At 46.7% G+C, this 13,028-nt stretch overlaps 1 protein-coding gene across 3 annotated transcripts in view; it reads left to right on the forward strand.

Annotated features, from left to right (window-relative positions):
* Positions 1-13,028, forward strand: part of LOC121553289 (insulin-like growth factor-binding protein 2-B) — an 84,655-nt gene that overhangs the window by 64,924 nt on the left and 6,703 nt on the right. The window contains exons 4-5 of one of the 3 annotated variants that reach the window (XR_005997513.2): positions 6,946-7,200; positions 8,519-8,557. The exons of 1 other annotated variant lie outside the window; for it this stretch is intronic. Coding sequence is in view for 1 of the 2 variants with exons in the window: in XM_041866315.2 (XP_041722249.1) it covers positions 6,946-7,125 (180 nt within the window). In the remaining variant the exon portion in view is untranslated. Of the gene's footprint in view, positions 1-6,945; positions 8,392-8,518; positions 8,558-13,028 lie in introns of those variants that run through there. One more of the 3 variants, XM_041866315.2, reaches the window with a different exon arrangement.

Genomic DNA, 13,028 nt, shown 5'->3' on the forward strand with positions numbered 1-13,028 from the left:
TCGCCAGGGCTTTAACTTTTGCCCGTGGCCCTTTACCCGCGAACATGTCCTCCCAAGACCACCATTCGCCCACCTGGGACATCGCCAACTTCTCCATTTCCTTTCCCGGTGTTTGCTCCTGAACACGCTGCTTGGTCCTTCTTTGGTGGGATCTTCTGTCACGATCGTCATAAGAGGCAGACCAAGGCGCAGCGTGATATGCGTACATCTTTTAATGAGTACTTAATACATGAACAACAAAACAACAAAACGATACTTGAAGTCTACAGGTTCACCAACACAAACCTATACAGAACAAGATCCCACAATAAACTAGTGCCAACCGGCTGCCTAAGTATTGTTCCCAATCAGAGACAACGAGAATCAGCTGCCTCTGATTGGGAACCACCCTGGCCAACATAGAAAACACGAACTAGAACGAAACATAGAAAATACAACATAGACACTACACACCCTGGCTCAACATAAAAGAGTCCCCAGAGCCAGGGCGTGACATCACCACCATCGTCTTATAACAGATATCACGACTATTCAACAAAACAATAAAACAATACACAATTTTCACGTTTTTTTACTGATAATTTCTTAGTTACATGATTATACAACTAGCAAATGAGTTTTGAAGTTGAGGGTGCAGTATTTATGAAGTTTGGCAATGAGGACAGCTAGCCAGCTAGTTTAACCAGGGAAAACCAGGTAAAACGAGCTCGGGCCTAGTGTGCATGTGCGCCAGGTTAATTCAGGAGACAGATTGTAGTTTTTATGCCCTGATATCAGGAGCTGGTGGTGAAAAGTTTGATTAAACAATTCAGAGACTCAAACGAATAAAACAGATGACTTATATTTAAGGAGAGCAAATAAATATACAATCCTGAAATCAGCTGTAACTGTCAATAGTTAAACAAAGCTTAAATCAATGTTTGAGTGAACCCTTAATACAGAAAATGAATGGTGAATTTGCTTCCGGACACGGTAGACTCCTCCTCCTCAGCTCTTTATTGGGGCAGAATTTTGGAGTGACAGTGGAATCAACTGGTAACACTTTACTTGACACCCAGTGTCATAACATGTTATGACATGGTCATAACCATTTACATTTTACATTTACGTCATTTAGCAGACGCTCTTATCCAGAGCGACTTACAAATTGGGCCCATGTCATAATATGTCATAACAGCTGACATAACTTGTCATAACCTGTCATAATATGGTCATAACACTGTCATGACACATATTTAGACCTGTTGTGACATATATTGCGTTATTTTATGGCTGGTTATGATATATACATAAGAGTGTCAAAACACACAAAACCTACCACGATAGTTATTTTATGGCTGGTTATGACACCTACATAAGAGTGTCGAAACCCACAAAACCTACCACACAAGGCAAAACATTCCATTACACCATAGCCAACTTGTCAACAGTATGTTTATGTTATATAACATTTCTGAAATTGACCATATTAAAGTATCATTGTAATTGCGCACACAATTATGTCAGACATGCACCTACCCTAATGCTCTGTTTCTGATGACTGAGATGAATGCAAGAGCAGATTTCAGGACCAGGACAAGACACCCTCTTTTTGTAAGTGATGGGCTTATATGATTATTATTATGGTCATAATGCTTCTTGACAGTGTCAAAAGTGTATTTTCTTAGTCCAAGTAAAGTGACACAGGTTGGTCATAATGTTTATTGACAGTGTCATAAGTCGCTCTGGATAAGAGTGTCTGCTAAAAAGAATAAATAAATACATTAAAAAATATATAAAAATATTTTACAAAAAACAACAACAACAAAGGACTTAAGAAACAAACTTTCAAACGAAAGGAAACTTCTTGGCAGGGAAAAATACATTTGAATAAATGTGGGTGTTGACACTCTTATGTAGGTGTCATAACCAGCCATAAAATAATGCAATATATGTCACAACAGGTGTAAATATATGGGTCATGACAGTGTTATGACCATATTATGACAGGTTATGACAAGTTATGTCAGCTGTTATGACAAATTATGAGATGGTTATAACCGTGTCATAACGTGTTATGATGCTCGGTGTCAAGTAAAGTGTAAAGTAAGGCCGACAAGTCACTGCTCAATAGAGAGCAGTAGTTTTCCCACGGTCTAGCTAGCTAGCTTTGTTGTAGGCTAGTTTGCAGCGGCTGCAGCAGGTGTTATCAAAGAGGATATTGTTGCTAATTTATTAGGTTAGCCCTTTCAAGATTAATTTTCATAAGAAGTTAAGTTTCAAATTATCTGTGTTGTTTTTTATTGCAAATCGCTTGCTGTTGTTAGCTATCTCTTTGAAAATAACTTACAGTACCAGTTAAACGTTTGGACACACCTACTCATTCAAGGGTTTTTCTTTATTTTTTACTATTTTCTACATTTTAGAATAGTAGTGAAGACATCAAAACTATGAAATCACACATATGGAATCATGTAGTAACCAAAAAAGTGTTAAACAAATGTATATTTTATATTTGAGATTCTTCAAATAGCCACCCTTTGCCTTGATGAAAACTTTGCACACTATTAGCATTCTCTCAACCAGCTTCACCTGGAATGCTTTTCCAACAGTCTTGAAGGAGTTCCCACATATGCTGAGCACTTGTTGGCTGCTTTTCCTTCACTCTGCCGTCCGACTCATCCCAAACCATCTCAATTGGGTTGAGGTCGGGGGATTGTGGAGGCCAGGTCATCTGATGCAGCACTCCATCACTCTCCTTCTTGGTAAAATAGCCCTTACACAGCCTGGAGGTGTGTTGGGTCATTGTCCTGTTGAAAAACAAATGATAGTCCCACTAAGCCCAAACCAGATGGGATGGCGTATCGCTGCAGAATGCTGTGGTAGCCATGCTGGTTAAGTGTGCCTTGAATTCTAAATAAATCACAGACAGTGTCACCAGCAAAGCACCCCCACACCATAACACCTCCTCTTCCATGCTTTACGGTGGGAACTACACATGCAGAGATAATCCGTTTCCACTGGTCTAATGTCCATTGCTCGTGTTTCTTGGTCCAAGCAGGTCTCTTCTTATTATTGGTGTCCTTTAGTAGTGGTTTCTTTGCAGCAATTCGACCATGAAGGCCTGATTCACACAGTCCCCTCTGAACAGTTAATGTTGAGATGTGTCTGTGACTTGAACTCTTTGAAGCATTTATTTGGGCTGCAATTTCTGAGGCTGGTAACTCTAATTAACTTATCCTCTGCAGCAGAGGGAGCCAGTTTCATCATAGCGCTTGATGGGTTTTGCGACTGTACTTGAAGAAACTTTTATAGTTTTTTCATAATTTTCTGGATTTACTGACCTTCATGTCTTAAAGTAATGATGGAGTGTCGTTTCTCTTTGTTTATTTGAGCTGTTCTTGCCATAATATGGACTTGCTCTTTTACCAAATAGGGATATCTTCTGTATATCCCCCCTACCTTGTCACAACACAACTGATTGGTTCAATCGCATTAAGAAGGAAATCAATTCCACAAATTAACTTTTAAGAAGGCACACCTGTTAATTGAAATGCATTCCAGGTGACTACCTCGTGAAGCTGGTTGAGAGAATGCCAAGAGTGTGCAAAGCTGTCATCAAGGCAAAGGGTGGCTACTTTGAAAAATCTAAAATCTAAAATCTATTTTGATTTGTTTAACACTTTTTTGGTTACTACATGATTCCATATGTGTTATTTTATAGTTTTGATGTCTTCACTATTATTCTACAATGTGAAAAATAGTAAAAATGAAGAAGAACCCTTGAATGAGTAGGTGTGTCTAAACGTTTGGCTGGTAGTGTATGTGTGTAAAACATTGTTGCATTTAAACTTTAGATCACCACTTACTTTGTGTGTGGTGCAGTGGTCTCCTGAGTGGCGCAGTGGTCTAAGGCACTGCATCGCAGTGCTAACTGTGCCACTAGAGATCCTGGTTCAAATCCAGGCTCTGTCGCCGCCGGCCGCGACCGGGAGACTCATGGGCGGCGCACAATTTGTCCAGGGTAGGGGAGGGAATAGCCGGCAGGGATGTAGCTCAGTTGATAGAGCATGGTGTTTGCAACGCCAGGGTTGTGGGTTCGATTCCCACGGGGGGCCAGTATAAAAAACAATATGTATTCATTAACTGTAAGTCGCTCTGGATAAGAGCGTCTGCTAAATGACTAAAATGTAAATGTGTGCTGAACATGAAAAATATGTTTGCAATGGGAAGTAATAGTTGTACATTTTCGATTGGGAAATGCTTAGCCTAATGGTTGTGCTTTTGTATTGTTATGATTGGGACCTACTTTACTGGCTTATTATGTACCAGTGAATGGGCTGCTTATCATTTATCATCATGCTGTGTTTGACTGCTGTCTTTCTATCAGCCCCAGCTATGTGTTTTACAAAACATGCACTCTCCTACATGGCATGTGCTGGTATTACAGTCACACTAGTTTCAGCATCACGAGCCTGTCACACACAGCCTTTGATGTGTCACTGTTGTCACTTTTTGTGATAGTGTGATAGTGATGGCGTTAGTCTACCATAGGTTGTGTAAGCAGTGTGGTTGTTGTTGCTGGTAGCATTATCCGTGCAGGTACTGTCTCTGTGTGAGTGGCAGCCCGAAGCTTGGCTCAGCCTCAGGCCTGTTTGATTCAGTTGGGCGCATTAAGTGATGCTACCTTTCTGCTATTTTTCTTGATATTTGAGTTTGGTACAATGTGTTGGAAGATTTTTTTTTCTCCATCTCAAGTTCCAGTAGCCACAGTTCGCCACTGCGCAAACATGTCTGTAATAGATATAAAGACTGTTACAACTTCCCCCGGTCTCCCTTTACTAATAGTGAGTGTTCAACTTTCAAACAATTTCCCCTACTCTTCTTAACCAACAAATCAAGGAAATTCTGACGATTGCGACAAAGTTTGAGGATTTTCTTCAATGAAAGGACAGTAATGTTATGAGTAAAGTAGACAGCCCAGGTTTCAATAAGCAATAAGATATTAAAGGGATACTTCGGGGTTTTGGCAATGAGGCCCTTTATCTACTTCCCAGAGTTAGATGAACTTGTGGATAGCATTTTTATGTATCTGTGTCTAGTATGAAGGAAGTTATAGGTAGTTTCACTAGCCACTCCTAACTAGAGTTAGCAAAATGACTGGAAGTCTATTGGTATCTGCTAGCATGCTAGAAGACACCCATAGACTTCCAGTCATTGTGCTAACGCTAGTTAGCATTGGCTCCCGAAACTACCACTAACTTCCTTCATACTGGAGATCCCGAAGTATCCCTTTAATGTTTCTTGATATAGTTGGCCTGGCGAAGTGGTTTTATGCGCTCACTGAATGGAAGCTGATAATTATGAGTTTTTTACTCTGCTGGTCTCGGAAATAAATTATGAGTTCTCACTGTCTGAGACTGAGTCAAGACCGAGTAAATGTATCTGATACAGAAACAAGATTAAGACACTCAATATGTGGTCTTTAGACCAAACTCGGGTACTACAACACTGCTAGTGGCCCATTGTTTCCCTTGTTACCTGGGAACCACAAAGGCGTTTCAAAGAGCTGTCAGTCAAGGCAAGCTTATGAATATGATCCCCACCCACTCAGCCTGTTCTTTCAGGCTTCCTGATAGTTACAGATGAGAGAAAAGGTACCATTTCTTCCATTCTGAGCATTTAAATAACGTACAAATATTATGGGTGATGTTTTGGTCATTCAAAGGCTATTTTTACTTGGGAAATAGGATGACTGTGCAGGACCTTTAACTCAACTCATGCTGTTAAAAGGGGTAATATAATCTGCACGCACACATACTGTATGCAAGCACGCACACACACACACACACACACACACACACACACACACACACACACACACACACACACACACACACACACACACACACACACACACACACACACACACACACACACACACACACACACACACATACATTTATTTTCAAGAATGCCTTGAAAGGCATAGTCAGTGGGTAGAGGCCCAGCAAGAAAGTATGCCCCCTTACCCATCACCCTCCCTCACACACACTCTCACCCGCCCCATGCCTGAGAATGGGGCGATTTTTGTCAACATGGGGGCGACAGCGTCTGTGTCCAGAGTTACAAGGTAATAAAACAGTTCAGACTGACTGTAGCCAGGCCTTGGGAAGATTTCCACACTACACAAGTCGAAACAATGTTTCCCAATGAGACTTTTCTCAGTTTCCTTTGCAAGCTTGTCTTTGATGCTGGAAGGACCCACTTATTTTTAGGATGTGGTGAAAACAATGATATGACATATCTGCATCCTGAAAATACTTCATCTAGGCATCTGTCTGAGGTAAAATGAGGACAGTGGAGAAAGAGAGAGCGAGAGAGAGAGAGAGAGGCAAATGAGGGCATTGTTTTGATGACAAAACTCTTCGGTTCCCAGGGCTAAAAAAACACTGCACCTCCAACAACACTTAATCATTCGGTATTCATCTTGTTCCTCTCGTAATTACTGTAACTGTCACTTTTTGTTCTTTTTCATTGAAGGAAAAAATGGAAAGTGTGTTTTTTCTCTCTCTCTCTCCTCCCCTAAGGCCCTGTCCCCCTGGTCCTTTCCTGCGCGGCCTAAGAAGTGTCCAGTTAAATCAGTTCAATTATGACCTCATTCTCGGGGTGGTGGTGGGGGGGGTGTCTCCACAGGGGGTCCGAGGCCTGCTGGCACGCTGGAGGGGACAGAGGGGGGCTGGGGGGCGGGGGAGGGGGGCATGGCCCGAGGATGGGCTGTTATTGGGGGCCAGAGCCCCACCCATCCACCTCATCTCAACCAATCCGGATGCAAACGCCCTCATGTTATGCTACCTCCGCCCCCCAAACGCCCCATCTCTGACTGTATTCAGTGCCTCATTAAATCCCCACCTCTCCCCCCTCACCCCCCACCCTTCTCTCTCATTTCCCCCTCGTGTGTTCCAGTGCCACATGTCCACCCATGGTCAGCGAGGCGAGTGCTGGTGTTCTAACCCCATCACGGGTGTCCAGATCACCCAGTCCACGAAGGTGCGGGGGGACCCCAACTGCAGCCAGTATGTGGAGGAGCAGGGGATGGTGACTGAGACACTGCACACTGTCGTCCTGCAGATGGCAGAGATATAGCAGCACTTCACACACACACAGATATCCATAACGGTGGAACGGTCCAAATTGACTGACAGCTGATATTGTTGTCCTGTGCGTTGGTTTCTTTCTACGTAGCCTACATGTTTTTGTTTAAGTGTGTGTATAGGTGGGGTGTTGTTGTCTTTATATGTGTATGTGTGCATGAGAGGGACAAATAATGAGTACTTCTCTTGTCTTAGGACAGGTCTCCCTTGTGAAAAAGATTTGTAATCACCTGTGTAAATGAAGATGGGTGCTAAAAATGGATGTGAGAGCAAGGCAAGGACATTATCCATGCTACAATTCAAAGCAGGTTGCATGAAGATCTATTTACTGTGTGTGTGCACATGCACTGTATGTGCCTGTCTGCCTGCTTGCTCGTGTGTGCGTGTGTCTGTATGTGCGTGTGTGTGTGTGACTGGCTGTGTCCCCTGCTATTCATAGGTTAGGTGCTGCTAGTTGCATGGATGCCGGAGATAACACTATGCTAATCACGGGGCTGTCACTGCATCTGGTTCAATTGGTATATCAGGCGGCATATAACCTCCCATTTATGCAGCTGTTTGCCTTCCATGCCACGTTCCATATCTATTTATTCAACCTTTCTCTCATCACACTAGTCAATATGTGGTGGACTAACAAAGCCTCACATGAAGCCCTTGACATATAGAAGATCCGTACCAAACTAATGAACCATGGGTGACACTTTATTTTGGTGTCTCCATACAAATCTAATCTGTTATTAGTGCATCATTCCATTGATGATGATGTAGTTACATGCTAATGCTAATTTGAATTGTTGGAAACACTTTACGGCAATAACCTATACCGCCACACTCTATTACCCATGCTATTACATAGCAGTTCCTATGTAACTACAATGTTGTTACTACAGTTACTACTGTGTAGTTACGTAGGCTATAGGGGCAACTTAAGGTACTGTGCTACCAAATTGGTTCATGCTAGATTTCTGTAGGGTAACTGAAATGTTACTTATTTGTCTTTTTTTAATACACATTCTTCTGTCCTCTTCTCTTTCTGATATACAGTCTCAAGTTTTTGTTATTGACATAGCTCTGCCCTTAAAACACATTCAGCGAAATAGCCTGTGCATGAATGTATCCTGTAGGCCCCTCAACCAGATTAGGTCATTTACATTTTTGTTCAGATAACTTTAATCTTTTGAGGATTCCTTGATTAATTAATCAAATGTAGGTACATCTCCTGTTGAATAAAATGTTGGAATGAAATGTACCATATCAAGCTCTGTCTCTCTCTCTCTCTCTCTCTCTCTCTCTCTCTCTCTCTCTCTCTCTCTCTCTCTCTCTCTCTCTCTCTCTCTCTCTCTCTCTCTCTCTCTCTTTCTCTCTGTCACGGTTTACTATGCCAGAACCCAGAAGCAGACCAGGACAAGGTACGTAGAGAGAAAGGTGAGTGTTTATTTAATAGATTCTGAGTGAGGCTGAATAATCCAGGAAACAGAGCGGGTGGCGTGGATGGGTTGTTGAGGGTGCAGTGGTTGGTCCGGTACTGGCTCGGCAGCCGCCGACCATCAGGCAGAGGTTGGGTGAAGGCTCCGGGTGAAAGACTGCAGACAGAACAAAAACGGAGGTCAGTACACAGCAAGTCACAAGGTGCAAAACAACAAAACTAACACTAATGGCTCAGAGGCTGATACGCTGACAAACATACTGTTCATAGCTAACGATCCGGCAGGAACTGGATGTTAGGCCAGAGCCTAAGAAGGGTGATGATCAGGACCAGGTGTGCAGATTGCTGATGGGATGCAGGTGCGGAAAACAAGAGCGCTCCCGGAGCGTTCCCGAACCCTCGGGAAACTGGAGATTACGAACCGGAAAACTAGTCACCAGACAGGACCCGACTCAGACAGCCGGGATCGTTACAGTACCCCCCCCTCCGACGAACGCCACCGGGCGGACTCCCCGGAGCGCCAGGATGGAGGCGGTAGAAGTCACTGATGAGGTCCGCATCTAGGACCTGTCGCCGCGGAATCCAACTCCTCTCTTCAGGGCCATACCCCTCCCAGTCCACGAGATACTGGAAACCCCGGCCCCGCCGTCTGGAATCCATGATGCGACGCACCGTGTAGGCAGGACCACCTCCGATCATCCGAGGAGGAGGAGGAGGAGGCGGAGGAGGCAACAGAGGACTGAGGAAGACAGGCTTGAGGCAGGAGACATGAAAGGTGGGATGGACTCTGAGCGTCCTCGGTAGTTTGAGTCGAACTGCCACTGGATTGATCACCTTCTCCACCACAAACGGACCAATGAACTTCGGTAACAACTTCCTAGACTCAGTCCGTAACGGAAGATCCCGTGTGGCCAACCAAACCCTATCTCCGATGGTATAGGTGGGAGCGGGGATCCGGCGACGATTCGCCTGGAGCTGATACCGGTCCGAAACTCTAAGGAGTGCCTTTCTGGCCCGATGCCAGGTCCGGTGGCAACGGACGAATATGGGCCTGAACAGAAGGCACTGAGAGCTCCTTCTCCTGAGAAGGAAACAGGGGAGGTTGGTAGCCATACAGGCACTGGAAGGGAGACATCCCAGTGGCAGATGTAGGAAGAGTATTGTGGGCATACTCAACCCAAGGCAACTGAGAGACCCAGGAGGTGGGGTTGGAAGAGACCAGACAGCGTAGCGTGGATTCCATCTTCTGGTTGGCTCTCTCCGCCTGACCATTGGATTGGGGGTGAAAACCAGATGTGAGACTGACTGTAGCTCCAATGGCCAAACAGAAGGACTTCCAGACAGCAGAGGTAAACTGAGGGCCACGGTCGGAAACGATATCACTGGGCAAACCGTGGACCCTGAAAACCTCCCTAACCAGGATCTCGGACGTCTCCGAGGCAGAGGGAAGCTTGGCAATAGGCACAAAGTGGGCGAACTTGCTGAATCTGTCCACGATAGTCAGAACGACCGTGTTCCCCTCAGAAGCGGGCAACCCAGTGACGAAGTCCAGAGCCAGATGCGACCATGGTCGCCGGGGAATAGGAAGGGGGTGAAGTAGTCCAGAGCTGGGCCGATTGGTACTCTTATTCTGCGCACACACTGGACAGGCAGCAACAAAACCCTGAGTATCCTCGGCCATGGCAGGCCACCAAAAACGTCTGCGAAGAAACGCCATTGTCCGAGCCACGCCAGGGTGACAAGCCATCTTGCTGGCGTGGGACCATTTGAGGACAGCAGGACGAACCGACTCAGGCACAAACAACCGACCGGGTGGACCGTTACCGGGACCGGGCTGAGTCCGAAGGGCCGCCAGCACCTCCTCCTCAATCTTCCACATAACTGCTCCCACGACGCAGTTCCGGGGGAGGATTGTCTCGGTCTTGGACCCACTCTCCTCCGTCTTGGAGAACATCCGGGACAAGGCGTCCGCCTTGCCGTTCTTAGATCCAGGTCGGAACGTCAGGGCAAACTTGAATCGTCCGAAAAACAACGCCCACCTGGCCTGACGGGAGTTGAGACGTTTAGCCGATTGCACGTAAGCAAGATTCTTGTGGTCAGTCCAGACAATAAACGGTTGCTCCGCCCCTCCAACCAGTGGCGCCACTCCTCCAAGGCAAGTTTCACCGCGAGAAGCTCCCGGTTACCCACATCGTAATTCCTCTCCGCAGGCGAAAGGCGACGAGAGTAGTAGGCGCAGGGATGGAGTTTACTGTCCGTGGAGCATCGCTGCGACAGGATGGCGCCAACTCCCACATCAGACGCGGTCCACTTCAACGACAACTGACGGGCCGTGTCCGGTTGAGAGAGAATCGGTGCGTTGGTGAATCGCCTCTTCAAATCCAGAAACGCTCGATCCGCCTCCGGATTCCACTTGAAGGTCCTGATACTGGAAGTCAAGGCAGTTAACGGAGCGGCCACACGGCTGTAATCCCGGATGAATCTGCGGTAGAAATTCGCAAACCCCAAAAATCTCTGGAGCTGCAATCTCGTACCGGGCTGGGCCCATTCCAGAACCGCTCTAACCTTCTCCTGGTCCATCCTAATCTCTCCCCTGGAGATGATGTACCCGAGAAAGGATGTCGTGTGGGCGTGAAACTCGCACTTCTCGGCCTTCACGAACAGGCGATTCTCCAACAATCGCTGCAGAACCTGCCGGACATGCTGGACGTGGTCGGAAGGTTCCTTCGAGAAGATCAGAATGTCATCCAGGTAAACAAACACAAAGAGACCGATCATATCTCTCAGGACGTCGTTCACCATACTCTGGAATACCGCTGGAGCATTGGTCAGTCCAAACGGCATCACCTGATACTCAAGTGACCCATCGGTGTATTGAAACCCGTCAACCACTCGTCCCCCTCTCTGATCCGGACCAGGTGATACGCATTGCGTAGGTCTAGCTTGGTGAACACCGTAGCACCCTGTAAGGAGTCGAAGGCAGAACTCATCAAGGGCAGGGGATACTTGTTCTTGACCGTGATGTCATTCAACCCCCGATAATCAATACACGGTCGAAGAGAGCCATCCTTCTTACCCACAAAGAAGAATCCTGCCCCCAGGGGTGATGACGAGGGACGAACGAGACCAGCAGCTAGGGACTCCTTGATGTAGGTCTCCAACGCCTCACGTTCAGGTCGGGAGATACTGTATAACCTTCCCTTGGGGTAGACAGCTCCAGGGACCAGGTTGATGGCACAATCATATGGTCGGTGGGGAGGGAGTGACAGAGCCTTCTGCTTACTGAAAACTTCCCCAAATCGTGATATGTCTCGGGAACCAGGGACAAATCTGGGGGTTTAGCCTCAATCACCTGACTGGGAACCGAATGGGGGCAGGCAGTCTTGAGACAGTTAGCATGACAATCAAGGCTCCAACTCGTTACCTTGCCCGTCACCCAATCGAACGTGGGATTGTGTTCCTTCAGCCAGGGGTATCCAAGGACCAGAGGAACATGGGAAGACGGCAGAATGAAGAATGAAATCATCTCAGAATGATTCCCCGACAACCGCATCTTAACCGGTTCAGTCCTCATCGTGATACGTGCCAGACTACTGCCGTTCAGAGTGGTCGCTTCAATGGCTTCCGGCAATTGCTCCTTGGAAAGCCCCAGCTGTTCCACCAACTCGGCATCAAGAAAGCTTCCATCGGCACCTGAATCGATAAAAGCGTTAAGCGCTAAGCTCTGATTCCTGTTCACAAGGGTAGCCGGGAAACGGGGTCTGACAGAGGTACTGAGAGGTTGAAACTGGCTCGCTAAAAGTCCTCCCAACTTTAGCGAGCCGGGCAGTTTGACGACCGCCGGGAACAAGTGGAGATGTAATGTCCCGAGCTACCACAGTAGAGGCAGCAGTTGGTCTTACGTCTATGTTGACGCTCCTCCTTGGTTAACCCGTGCCGCCCCACTTGCATGGGTTCAGAATCGGGAGAGAGGACCTCTCCACTAATCCATTGTGGTGGAGAATGATCGACGTGTTCTGGTCCACCACCCGACCCGACTGGGAACTGAGAAGCTGATCGATTGGACGGACCCCATTGCTTCTCCCTCCTTCGCTCTCGGACTCGATTATCCACCCGAATAGACAAGGCTACCAAGCTGTCCAGGTCACTAGGCTCCGGATAGGAGATCAACTCATCCTTGAGCTGCTCCGACAGACCCTGGTAAAAGGCCGCTTGCAGAGACTCCTCGTTCCACCCACTCTCCACAGCCAACGTCTTGAACTCGATCACGAAGTCGGCCACGCTGCGAGTTCCTTGGCGAAGCGAAAACAGGCGCCTAGCTGCGTCCCTCCCTCGGACGGAATGGTCGAAGAGCTTCCTCATCTCGGCCGTGAACCCCTGGTATGAAGCCATGCAGGGATCCTGTCGTTCCCAAACGGCTGAAGCCCACTCCAGCGCTCGACCACGCAGCAACTCAATCACAAAGGCTA

This window comes from Coregonus clupeaformis, chromosome 4 (genome assembly GCF_020615455.1).
Source record: "Coregonus clupeaformis isolate EN_2021a chromosome 4, ASM2061545v1, whole genome shotgun sequence".
NCBI classification, from domain to species: Eukaryota; Metazoa; Chordata; class Actinopteri; order Salmoniformes; family Salmonidae; genus Coregonus; species Coregonus clupeaformis.